Below are 13,323 nucleotides of genomic sequence, written 5' to 3'. Positions count from 1 at the left end.
GAAATTATTTTGAAGTGAGATGCTGAGTTTTAGTAAATCGGTTGCGTTCATCACACTTGCTCGGTCATATTAGAGAATGTTTAATGTGGGACCACAAAAGGAAACACCGGAAGTGACGAAGGCTAGTCTGCAGCCATAGCAGCAAAATCGATAGCATAAACAAAGCTAGCAAAATGTTTAGCTTCAGTGCTATCTGGGCTCTGGTGGTATTATTTAGTTAGATGGCTAGCTTGCTGCATTTCTCTACGAAGTTGGATGGTTTAATTGGAAGGATCTTTCGATTGGCAATTATTTGACACTTTTCTGATTTGAATCTGGTTCCAGCGTAGGTTGTCTTAATGTGTAAAGCCGACAAGCTTTGAGCCAGATAAATAGCTAGCTGCTGTACTAGTATACAGTAGTGTAGCTTGCTAGAGCTAGTTTTGCACACGTAACGCAGCTAAGCTATTGCTCCGTTATCTGAGCTAGCTAACACTAGCTTTAAGTTCCATACTAGCGAGCGAGCTACGTTGCTAACTCGCTTTCTGACGTTGCCGTTACTGTAGCTACCACCCTATAGTTGTAACAGTACTGTACTTATAGCTATATGCTTAGCATGAACCCATTATTTGCAGAAAATACCAAAATGGGGCGATGATTATGGCTAGGTTTAACACAGCCACGTAGATAGACAGTTAATCTACTGTTGTTTGCCAATATTACAAACGAAGGGTTTGGTTATACTGTATATTTGGCATTCGTTAACTAGAGCTAGGTACAGTAGTGTATTAGTGCTAGCTAGGTGAAATACAGATGGCGTTTCATTGTAAATCAAAGTAGGAAAGAAAGCTATATGATCCGTTTCCTCAAACAATTTGGATTTTGACTGCAATGTTCAGTCTGATGGCGAATTGTTGCAATTGGATGAAACGCTGGCGTGAGCCTGCAAGGTAAGTTGTAAACATTTTGTCTATAATTTGAAATGAATATAGCTACTAATGAGCGTAGTTACATTTGTATTGAATCAACTAGGTATTAGCGTGTCTATTGCAATGACATGTCCTTAGAAGCTGCCCAGTTAGTGACAGTTAATTAATTGTTTTGAACTGATTGTCAGATATAAACCATTATCCTAAAATAGTGGAATTCGCTATATGGTCCTATATGGTTATTTATTAATTGTAGACGCTGGAGTGTTTGGCTGAGACTGGGGCAGAGATAGGGGCTTTTCCTGGCTCTTTTGCTGTGGGGTTTCCCCAATCAGGGACTAACCAGCCTACTGTTTGCCTAATCACATCACTCATGGTGCGTGTCACTTGGTGCCAAATAAATTGTGTGTCTGCATCACTCTTCCCCCACTTAGACCTTGATAACCAGGCCACAGGGTCATCCAGTGAGACAGTATGATACTAAGAGCCAGTATCTGGAAGCTGGTGGCACCACATGGTTCACTTCAGGAACCATATGCTCAGGGAGTAATCCTCTGCTAATCCAAGACCTGGCCTAAGAGGCATGGGGGAGGTTGTGTTTGACTGTCTCTGCCTGTATGTATGTGGGTCGTGCGGGTCGTGTGGGCCGTGCGGGTCGTGGTGTGCCCAGGGGTGGGTGCCGGACTCTAGGGGACAGACAGGGATACTCAAAGGCCCGTCCACTGCAGGTCTGGTCGACAAGCTTCCCCATGAAGGCCACTTGGCTTCAGAGGACCGTCCACTGGATAGTGCGCTTGATGTCCCTGCGGCGCAAGTGCCGTAGTTAAGTACTTTGGAGATGGAGGTTGTTTACAGGCTGTGTGTGTTTGTTTCTAGTGATTGTATGTCCCCTCTTGCCATATATTCTGTGCATTTGTCTGCATACTATGTACTTTTTTTACTTGACATGAGTCACTTTTCAATATTTGTTAGCAATGTAAAGATTGGCCTTGTTTTGTTCTGTGAGTTGATAGTGAAAGACGCTGTACGCGTGCCTGCATTTAAGTGCATGCTCATTGTTAAATATGGGCTTTAGCGATAGCGGCTCCATTGGCCTTCTATCAGACACATAGTCAAAGGGTTGAAGAGGACATTGGAATTGACAACAAACTAACCCAAAAATGTTAAAGCATCTGATTTAGCAGGTAACCAGTCCATTGCAAATAGTTTTTTTTTTTTTTTTTTTTTTTACCTGTCAGGTTTGAAACCAGACAGGAGTTGGAATGGAAAAATATATGTTAAAACCTTCCCAGTGACTGACTCAGCTAAGCTGTGTAGCGTCAATGGGGGAGGTGATATGTTCTGTTGTCAATGCTGCATGACTGCATTATTACACTGTATGGGTGTGTGTTTGTGGCTAGGTTATGTAGATGGACAGATTTATTATAAAGAGCTTAATGCTGACTCACTTGACTTCAACTTGTGGATATTCTTCTCTGCAATCCTGCAACCCTACATCCTGTGCTCTGCAATCCTACAACATGTCATATTCTGCATCCAGTATATCATGTAACCCATCACCAAGTTTATGTCTGGCTAACATGGATGATTTCAACACAACATAAACACTGAGTCGATTGAGACCAGCTTCACCAATTCAAGACTTCTGTTGAATTTCCATCACTCTTTGAATTCACAGGAAAGTGACGCTGGTCATGGTGGGGCTCGACAATGCGGGGAAAACCGCCACCGTCCGAGGGATCCAAGGAGGTAACACCCCTCTGGACAGGGACTTTCCCAGATTGCTTAGTCATAGAATTCTGTAATGTTGTCATTGAGTCCCACTTTTTACCTCACCATTTCAATCCACCATTTACCAGTCTGTACCTCCATTGACAACACGCATGCTGTGCCAAACAAAGAACCGTCTATGTGCGTGTGTGCGCGTGCTCTCTATTTCAGAGAGTCCAGAGGACGTAGCTCCCACAGTGGGCTTTTCAAAGGTGGACCTGAAGCAGGGCAAGTTCGAAGTGACCATCTTTGATCTGGGTGGAGGCAAGAGGATCCGGGGCATTTGGAAGAACTACTACTCAGAGTCATACGGCGTGGTGTTTGTGGTTGACTCGAGCGACGTGCAGAGGATACAGGAGACCAGGGACACCATGGCTGAGGTCCTCAGACACCCGCGCATCGCTGGCAAACCTGTCCTGGTGTAAGTCTTTTCTAGAATCCAAAGTGCAGCACTAACCACTACAACGGCAGCCTTTGGTGATTTCTCAAGTGTCCTCTGTCAACAACACATGTTATTGTCAGTTCACCCGGTTTCCACAGAGTCACATCTGACATCTCTCTGTTCCCTCCATCTATTGGCTCCCAGGCTGGCCAACAAGCAGGATCGGGAAGGAGCATTGGCCGAGGCGGACATTATTGAGAACCTTTCACTGGAGAAGCTTGTGAATGAGAATAAGTGTCTCTGTCAGATTGTGAGTGCGTGTTTTAAATTAATTTTTGGAAACTGTTCATTTCATAAATTATTCTTGTCTTATGTTATTGGCAAGGCAAGTTATGTTAAGGTTAAGGGCTACATGCTTTGTGCTCATGCTGTAGTCTAGTAAAAACAAAGTTAGAAACTCATGTGAAGTTTGATTATAGACCAAAGCTTTACATTTCAATGTTGTCAAGATGCATTTTAGCTGGGGTTGCAAAAAAGAACATTTTAAAAATCAGTTTTCCTTAACAGGAACTCTTATTGAAATCTTATTAGCCTTTGTGTATTTGTTTTGTTTTCAGGAGCCTTGCTCGGCCGTATTGGGCTATGGCAAAAAGGTGGACAAGTCCATCAAAAATGGCCTAAATTGGCTGCTCAACAATATCGCCAAGGACTACGAGGCCATCACTGAGCGTGTGCAGAAGGACACTGCAGAGCAGAGAGCCATGGAGGAACAGGAGAAAAAGAGAGGGCAGAGAGAGTACGGCGTATCAGAGAGGAGAGGTGAGGAGGAGAATGTGCCGGAGGAAGGGAATGAAGAAAGGGACCTTAGAAGAAAGGGAGCTAAACAAGTATAGTAGACCTGAGGACAAAAAGAGAGGATGAGACTGAGTGTGCCTGTTCCGTTCCTCTGAAAACAAAACATCCTGTTTTCTCTGCCCAGGGATAGACTAGAAAAGGAGGAGGCGGAGCAAGAGGGCAGGCCCATCCAGGTGGAGGAGCCTAATGATGGCAACATGCCCAGCCCATTTCAGCCAATCATCAACGTGATCTCTGAGGTGTGTATGGGCTGTTTGATTCTGCTAAGTTATCAAATTACAATGAAAATATATGTTAATCAGTGACCCGTCTGTTTCATTTACTCTAAAGTGTCAGGTATTAGAAAAAACAAATGTCAGATGATTCTGCACACATAGGTACTGTGTTATGATGTCAGCCAGTTGAGGATAAAGACCTGTGTATTCTGCCATGTCTTGTAGAATGAAGACAAACAGAAGATGGAGATGAAGCGGCTGCATGAGACACAGGAGGGTGGGGCCAACCAGCCAAGGGGCGGGGGGGAGGAGGAGGAGGAGGAAGACGAGGAGGAGGAGGAGCCTGACAGTGAGAGACAAACACCAGAGAGCATTGGTACAGGTGTGTTCTGTGTGTGCATGTGTGTGTGTGTGTGGTTGTTCGGGAAAAAAAGGGGGTGGCGAGAAAAGAAGCCACACCCTGATTGTTTGCGATCCCACTTCAATCCCTCTCCTTCACCTCCTCCCTGCGCAGCTTCAGGCGACCAGACCAAGAAGAAGACCAGGAAGCTCCGTCTGAAGAGGAAACACAGGGTGGACCCCCTGAGGACGGACGAGGGCGCTCCCGAAAGCCCCACCCCTCCACCCCGACCTCCAGGTATGGGCCCAGGAGCTTCACTCTTCATGGGGATGGAGGAGGAAATGAAGTTAGCAAGAAGAAGATTGGGTGGAGAATAGAATGCTGTGTGTTACAATACTGTCAGTATTATAAAAAGGCATCTTTGTCCTTCAATCCCATGGCAACTAGGCTCGATATGGCAGACTATCTTTGGTGCCATGATCATGCCTTTCGACTAATTTATTATGCAACATCTTACACTTTTTTATTGTCACTGTTTTCTCTCTTAGTCGGCTGGGCTACTCCCAAAGTTTCTAGGCTGCCTAAACTGGAGCCACTGATGGACACAAGACGTTCTGGTAAATGAATGTGTTCTCACACTGCGGTCCTGCTGGTCTCCCCTGCATGTCCATACAGTCTTTTGGCTGTGTGTGAACTCACTCACCCACCTCAACTACCTCCCCACCCTCCCACTAAACTACCTACTTTCCTAGCCAGTCACCCACCCATTCAACTACCTAACTTGGCTGTCTGTGGATCACGTTTTATCCACTTGTTCTGTTCATCCACTCATCTAACCCCCTCTACCTCCCTCACGGATCCAGGCTGCTTGTGGGCTGACTTCCTCATCATTCAGCACTCTCTGCATCCATGACTGTGCCCTTGTCCCTTTCACTAACATCTGCTGTTTGCCTCTTGTAACACCTTCTCCATTCTGCTTCCTCCAGGCATGGTTGGTTTGTGTGTGTATGTTCATGTTTTTTGAACTGGACGTCTGCTCTAATTGTTCTTGCATAACATTTACATAACATACGGATTTCGTATCTTATTTTCAGTTTTCTTTGTGGATAATTGACGACACAACATCTGTAATACAGATGACAGGTTTACCTGGGCTTTTCTAGTGTAGTCACAGCCTTTCCTTCCTTTCTTTCCCTTCCGCAGACTTCTATGGAAAGCCCCTCCCCCCTGTCGCGATCAGGCAGCGTCCGAACAGTGACACTCATGATGTCATATCCTAACCCTGCACCCCCTTCTGACCGTTCACTGACCCTACCCGTATCCCCCAAATCACAGCTCTCTTCTTTGGTTTCTGTTCAAAGTGCGTGCTGTATAGAAAAAGGCTCGCCAACCGAAGAAGGCTTGAGATGCGATGGCCAATCAACATGGAGCTGATGGTTCAGTTGAGAAGCAAAGGATGTGAACCGAACAACATAATTTCCCAGACTGATAAATGCAGTTCAGAACATGGACTTCAATGCTGAAATTGCTCAAATATTTTTTACTGTTTATATCAGTATTATTGTAAACTAAACTCTAATACATCTGTTTTTTAACATATGTTTACACCAAGACAAAGAATGTTAATATCAATTTTAAATGTACATTTGTTTTGTTTGTGTACATCAGATGTTGAATGGTATGTTGTTGCATAAATGTGTATACTGTCGAAATCACCCATTTACTATTAAGCTAACAATATATGCTTTTGAATGATACTTTCAATATATTTTGTATTGTGCTTTTTTGCACACAATTTTTTGCAGTAGCTGGATATTGCTGGCATATAAGACATTTTCTACAATAAATGTTAGATACATGTAAAACAATATATATTATCAAGAGGATCATACAAAAGCTAAGGAGTTGTGTTGAGTGTGAGGGCCTTTCTTACTAAACTCTTGTTTGCTTGTTACTGTGCTTTTTACTGTGGTTTCATTGCCCCCAATGTTCAGACTGTCTTACGTCACCTAAGTGAGTATTGAATTACCAGCTTTATCTTATAGCGGTTAATAAGCTGTGCAGCAAATATTGTTTGCATACACTAAGGGCTACAACCACCCATTTTCTTTGAGGAATATTACATTTAAAGAGACACGTCTTGTATGCTGAAAGGAATAGGATCATGCAAAAACTCTAACATTTACTCCTTAATGCTGCAAAACAATGTAAATGGTAAATCTGAGGTGTAAAAAATATGGAATATTTAAAGAATAATATTTTTATGCTTACTACTGAACCAGCAAACCCATCACAGTGGACTGTTTCTTATTCTTTTGCTGTAGAATATTTATATTTTATTTTACTGTATTACTGTCAGTAAATACATTAAATGTCAAATATTGTATCGGTTTTTACATAAATTCCAAGTTCTTAATTGAGACTACAAATACATGGAGTCTACCAATATCTCATTTTACTGTCTAGCCTTACTTCGCTTCATAGTTACTTACAGCAGGCTGTCTCTGATTAAATAGCAAGTTCTCTTGCATATGTATGGTTATATTTTATACCTTGTTTGAATTTTGTTATAAGAATAAATGAAAACGTCAAGACGTGTGTCAATAATTTGTCCACCACGTGTATTACATAATGTTACATATTTTGGGGCAGCCCTTGCTAAAAACATATATATAATTCATATTGTTCTTATTCCAAAAGACTGACATAGAAACAAATATTTTTTTGCGATGAAGCTTTAACATAAAAAAACGACTCGTAACAGCATTTGAAGTAACGTCAGAAGCAGGAACTGAGTTCAAGCGGTAAAGGAAAATTGGAGCATATTTAAAGGACGGACCAGAAGACGTTTCATGGAATGTAGAATGCAAAGATTTTTTATTTCAAGAGAATTCAATGTTCATAAGGGGGTCTTCAAAGTATCTCCTGTTCGAACAACGGCAAATCTACAAATATTATTATCTTGCAAATTTATCATCGGTTCGAATGCGAGACTGTCAAAAAAGCAGGCAACGATCCCAGTCCAACCGGTAAGAGATGAACTTTGCGTGTTGTTACTGAGGATACCCAGGTTCAATACAACATTTAAAGTCAAAAAAATTGATTTGATTAAAGGTTATTACAAAATCTGCAAAAAGGAGGCACGTCTGTCAGCTCTTATTGGACCAGTTTGAGCAACAGTACAGCAAGGAACTGGGCCCATTATGGCTCTCTGCAAGGTAACGTTTTTTTCTTTAATTGTCATCATTAGCTTGAATTCAATAACAGTCATGTATGGTGTACGGCCTATGCAGTCATGGTACCTTGGTTAGTCCTGTTTCATGTATTACTCTCTCTATAGGGCTGTGTTGCTGAACCCACAGTGCTGGCAGTATGGCGTAATGCTCAACCGATTTACTTCAGTGGCAGACATCACACGGATCCTCAAGTTGCAAGGCTTCACCAGCATACTACCCAGCTCAGTTATCTACACCCCGGACCCTGTTGATACCCACACACCACAACCAGACACCCATCTTTCATCGATACTCTTGACCAATCAGTCTCTTCCCTCTCTGAATTTGCCTGTCCCCATTCCAAAACATAACTCAGAGCCCAGCTCTCACCACCATCCTTCCCCTATGCCTTCTGCGGACCCAGGCCCTTTTCCTTGTACCTCTCCATCTCCCCATCCCCCTCCTGTCCCCTCCTTGCAGTGCCTGATCCACGCCTCCCCAGTACGGTTCCCCTCCCAGAGTCACAGGCCGGGCCAGTTGAAGCAGTACTACCTTCTCAATGCAGCCTCCCTCCTCCCGGTGCTGGCTCTGGGGGCGAGGAAAGGGGACAGAGTTCTGGATCTCTGCTCAGCCCCTGGAGGAAAAGCACTGGCCATCCTGCAGACTGCTGACCCAGGTTTTTTTTACTGTTTATTTGACCCACAATACCTATAAAAAAATGGGTTTACACATTTGACCTTTCCCTTTTCTTTCGCCTATATTTCGTATTAAGGCCTGTTTAGGTCTACAAGGCTCTAGACTTGATTTAATTATACTCATCATAGTAGCAGTACAATACAGCCTAATACAACAGTGGTAAGGCAACAATTAAATGCTACTCTGCTCTTGCTTTGGTTTTTGCCTTGTACTAATCTGCTGAGACTAAGTACTGCTTCCCTATGTTTTTTCAGCTCTTTTGTGTTGTAATGAGGTGGATCCTAACAGGAGGGATTGGCTTCTTAAAACCCTGGAGTCCTTTCTTCCTCACTCGCTAAGCGACACAGTCACTGTCTGCAACCTAGATGGTCGCACATTTGGGGAAAGTCAGCCTGGAATGTATGACAAGGTGATGAACACAAACATACAAATCTAATCGAACCAGTATTTCCTCTCTTTTTGCTATATAAAAAAAAATGGACGTCCTTTGCTAGATTCCACAACACAAACCCCACATTTCATCCAAAATCCTAATATGTAGTTCATTCAGATAACCATACGGGAGCGCTGTTGATCCTTAATCAAGGTAAAATTGTGGGATTTTAAACAGTGCATGAAGACATCAAGTAATGTTTGACCTTGACATGCACTCTTTCATATTGGTTTTGTCCAACCTTGTAGTCTACTTTTACTTTAAGAAAAGGCTACCCTAAGGCCAGCCAATAGTGTGGTTACTGACCCAGCCCATGTTCTACATGTTGAGCATGAGCCACTGCCCTCCAGGACCCTCTCCTCCAAGGAGATTCATTGTCCTCTGTTGCAGATAAAATAGATGTATAAAATGTATTTGTCCCTGTGTCAATAAAGTATTTATATATCTGTAGGTAAGAAAAGGAGGAAGCCAGGATGGACACAGGAGGATCCTTGTTTTTGTTAAACGATTGGTGCAGATCTCTGCTCTTAGTGACGTGTTTGTATTTTATGTTTGTGAAAATGTTCTTTTAGGAACCTTGCTGTTTTTATTCACGTTTGTATGTGGAATGGTTGTCTTTTACAGCTGCAGCATGGGGTAAAAGCCCAAGCTACTTGTGGGACGACAAAGTCAACCTTCAATCTCGTAGGCAATTTGTAGCAAACCCACACTTGGTTTGCTTTCCTGCACCTAAATGAATACACAGAAGCCAGGAATTTCCCCCAAAATGATTTTTTCCACTAAGCAGGTGTGCTTTACATTACATTTATTAATTTAACAGATGCTTTTATCAGATGCTTTAAATGCTAAAAGCTAACTGCCATTAGTTACAACAGACAGGGCTGTGGAGTTAAGTGAGATAACTGCTGAGCAGTAGGGGGCTGTGTGTATCTGAGGAAACTGCTAAGAGGCTGTTAGTAAGTGAGCCAATGGATAATGAGACTAGCAAAAAAGCAGGAATAACCCCAACAAATCTCTTTCTAAGAGCAGATTAGAGAGAGAGGAAAATGGTAGCTAGAGTGAGATAAAGGAATCAAGGTGGGGAGAACAAAGAAAGGTGTAGGATTACTTTTTGTTGTCAGATTTCTCACCATTTCATCTCTCCAAGGGGGTCTGTGTCTCCCCCCAATCCTCCACCATCACACGCTGCTCTCTCACTTTGTTCCTCCCTCGTTCTTGGTTAACACCCCTATAATGATTCTATACTATCTTTCTATCTTCATTCCTCCCTCTGTCTTTCCCTCCCCTCTCCCCAGGTGTTGGTGGACTCTCCGTGCTCTAATGACCGTAGCTGGCTGTTTTCCACCCTGAGCCAGCAGGGGGCGCCCAGGCTGAGAGAGAGGAGGAACCTACCCAGCCTTCAGACAGCTCTGCTCAGGTAAATATCCAAATCAGATATCTTTTGGATTGTCCCAAACCCTCTCCTTTCCCATTGTTCTGAAAGGCCTGGATTTTCTGTAGCTAAGGAGAACAGCCCCACTGACTTCACTTCCTGCCCCTACCACTTTAGGTCAGCTCTTCAAGCAGTGCGTCCAGGGGGTGTGGTTGTGTACTCCACATGTACTCTCTCCCGTGCTGAGAATCAGGAAGTGGTGGAGGCCGTCCTATCGTCTGTTCCGGGGGCAGAGCCTGATAATCTGGAGGAGGAGCTGGTACTCCCACTCTCAGACCACTTCACGTTTGCTCCGCCTGGCCACGCCCCCAGTGGTATTCTCGTCGTCCCTCATCCGGGCAAGACCTGGGGGCCCATGTTTGTGTCACGCATCAAGAGGACACACTGAACCTAAGGAGAAAACGGTGTCAACCAGCCAACACATCATACATATGTATTCATGATGTACAACGATTGTAATTGTTTTATTTATCTCTGAAAGCATTTATTTATTTATTATAAGGTTAAGACAATCTCCAAGGTTATTTTGGGGGAAATATTTGTGTATTAAAGAGTTGTGGAAAGCAACCATTATACAATTTGATGGGTTCGGGATGTCTAGAAAAGTGTGCCAGCACATCACACCTGAGTAAAGTAGAGCAGGTTTACCTGACCTGACCTGAACAAACTAAGCTAAAGCAATAAGCAGGCAGACCGGTTCAGACTAAACTGTACATGAGTATACCAGACTAGACTGAACAAAACTAGAGCAGGCTGACCAGTCTAGACCAGGCCCTAAACACTGTAAAGGAAAATGAAGGGATGTTGAATTGTCAAGTCATGCACGACACCCTTTTTAATCACCGCCCAGTTCATTCACCCAGGAAATGAATAGTCATATTCAGACCTCTTGCAGGATGACTCTTTCACCAGTGTGAATCAAATATGAAAACAGGTTTCTTCAAATGATTGCTGCGCGAGTTAGTTGACTGCTGGACTGGGAAATGGCCTTGGCAGCTTGGGCGCTTGCATCACAGTTGACATTTAGAACCTCCCTCTCATTTATGCTGCTTAATAATGTCAAAGCCTGTTACCAGCGATGCCTTCTGGGGGAGAGAGAGCTTTTTCTAGTCCTTGGGCAATTTGTGGACATTATACAATATGTCTACTGTGTCATGACCTCAGAAAGGCTAATTGATGTTGGTTTAGAACACCTCCACTGAACTACAGTCATGTCCAAAAACTGAGACCACAAGACATGTGCTTTTATTTTGCATTTCACATGTAATAATAAACATTTTCATTGCTAATGATATCAGCTTAGCAGTTTATTGAAAAGTTGAAACTTTGTAAAATGTACATGAATTTCAGAATATCTTACGTTAGTATTTGGTAGGTCCCCCATCATTCTATCCCAGAATGATGTTCCGATGAGCTTCTTTTGATGTCACAGAAGGCTTGGCTTTCTCAATTTTCAGTTCTCCCATTAATTAAATGATCAAGGTGGTCTCAGACTTTTGAACCCTACTGAGTGCCATCCTTTCGGGCTAGCCCTCCATATGATAGTCCTACTCAGTCCGAGTTTTAATTTTGTTGGCACAAGTGATTGGCAACCGCTCCAGCTTGCCCCCACATTAGCCAAATAGCACTGTAGTCAGATTTACATATAGAGGAGGAGAAGCAGGGACTTGATTTGAGATTTGGAGAGCGTCCATGTCCCACCCACAAACATCAGATTCTTCTGGATGTCACAGAACATCCCTAATGGCCTCATCCGTCAAACAGGCAGGTGAGCAACATTGTCGGAGAAAGGCACTTTGGATAACCCTGATGGCCCATTACAGGAGATGAGGGAGGAGCAGGAGAGAAACGAGAGAAGAAAGGACTGCAGAAAAAAGAGAAAGCAGGAAACAAAGTAGACGAGTGAATAAGGGGGGGGGGGTATTTTTGGCTCTACTTTGCCTTGAGATTACTCTACCCAACAGACAGTCTGTATCCTATGTTATCTGTGTAAAAGGTATTATGGCTAGCATTACAGTACATGTACCTGTTACACAAGTGAAACTGAAAACACAATACCATTTAATTACATAGCAATTCTTATGTACCTGCAACGTTTTTTTCTATAGGCTTGGTATTACTATGTAGTTACATGGTAGCATAATGTAACCGCCCCAAATATTAATAGTCTTGAAACCCAGGACAGCCTTGGATAGAAAGTGTCGAGAAAATCCCACTGTCTTCAAATATGTCATATCCACAAGAGCTCTTGTAAGGTTAATGATGTGTGAACATGTGCATTCTATGAGTTAAAGAGGCTGTTGGTTCAGTGGAGAACCCACGGTTATAAATGCAATTGCTGTCTAGAGAATGATGGCTTCAAATGGCCTTGTGCCTGTGTCAAACACCCACACCAGTCAGACACTCATACTCACAGATTATTGGCTGTTATTCTGATATTGCTATTTTTATTGGCTGCCCTAGTTTACTTGAAATGCTCCGACTCCCTTCGCAACAAATATGTCAAACGTATCGCCGTGCTCGAACAACCGGACCACCGTTTTCGCACAAAGCAACTTTGAGAGGGATGCGGAAGGGGGTTGGAATGGGGGCTATGCTGAGGTCGTCCATGTTGTTGACCCCCGCGTGAACTCTGAGTCTTTCTCATTCCCAGATTACTGGGTGTCCTGGGGGTCTCCCCATCTCTCGCGCTCTGTCAAGCAGTAGCCCTCCGCCACTTCAAAGGGGGAGAATGTAGGCCTACTTTGCATAATCAGGTGGAGAACTGCTTTTGCCAGAGAGGCGGGAATTAATTTGCAGCGCCTCCAGATGTAGTCATTAAAACGGCGCTGGCTATGATGCTAGGCATGGAGATGGAGCCAAACAACGAAGACAGTGATTATAGTGGAGAGGAGAGAGGAGGTGAAATAAATATCAGAAGAAGTAAGAAACAGTATTTAAAGGTATTTGAAAATAAGGAGGTGTGATTGATTATAAAACAACTCTTATTCCTAATCTATTTGACAGCTCCGCTGATACGCTGCCAGGAAAGGTCAAGAGCATCTGTACTTCTATTGTCCTACCACTTAGCATGACAA

General features: G+C 43.3%; 2 protein-coding genes across 2 annotated transcripts; both read left to right on the top strand.

Moving 5' to 3' along the window:
* Positions 1-124: 124 nt before the first annotated feature.
* On the top strand, positions 125-7,064 carry arl13b (ADP-ribosylation factor-like 13b). The gene is given in 11 exon segments (XM_084668486.1): positions 125-929; positions 2,587-2,657; positions 2,850-3,099; positions 3,265-3,370; positions 3,678-3,840; positions 3,843-3,879; positions 4,040-4,154; positions 4,356-4,512; positions 4,645-4,767; positions 5,019-5,087; positions 5,674-7,064. Coding segments are annotated over 11 exon segments (1,227 nt in total). The 5' UTR covers positions 125-870; the 3' UTR covers positions 5,751-7,064.
* A 236-nt stretch (positions 7,065-7,300) lies between these two features.
* nsun3 (NOP2/Sun RNA methyltransferase 3) lies at positions 7,301-11,540 on the top strand. Its single transcript, XM_084667338.1, has 6 exons — positions 7,301-7,499; positions 7,585-7,688; positions 7,811-8,361; positions 8,636-8,790; positions 10,110-10,231; positions 10,364-11,540. Exons 1-6 carry the CDS (start codon positions 7,323-7,325, stop codon positions 10,632-10,634), a joined length of 1,380 nt encoding a protein of 459 aa, XP_084523464.1. The 5' UTR covers positions 7,301-7,322; the 3' UTR covers positions 10,635-11,540.
* Positions 11,541-13,323: the final 1,783 nt, after the last annotated feature.

Source organism: Hypomesus nipponensis, chromosome 12 (assembly GCF_054491055.1).
Source record: "Hypomesus nipponensis isolate SF chromosome 12, ASM5449105v1, whole genome shotgun sequence".
Lineage (NCBI taxonomy): Eukaryota > Metazoa > Chordata > Actinopteri > Osmeriformes > Osmeridae > Hypomesus > Hypomesus nipponensis.
This window is presented reverse-complemented; position numbering and strand designations above follow the sequence as displayed.

Coding starts and splice junctions, on each gene's coding strand:
- nsun3 (XM_084667338.1), top strand. CDS start 7,323: ATGGAATGTAGAATGCAAAGATTTTTTATTTCAAGAGAATTCAATGTT. Junction 7,500..7,584: donor CAACGATCCCAGTCCAACCG/GTAAGAGATGAA, acceptor ATTTGATTAAAG/GTTATTACAAAATCTGCAAA. Junction 8,791..10,109: donor AGCCTGGAATGTATGACAAG/GTGATGAACACA, acceptor CCCTCTCCCCAG/GTGTTGGTGGACTCTCCGTG.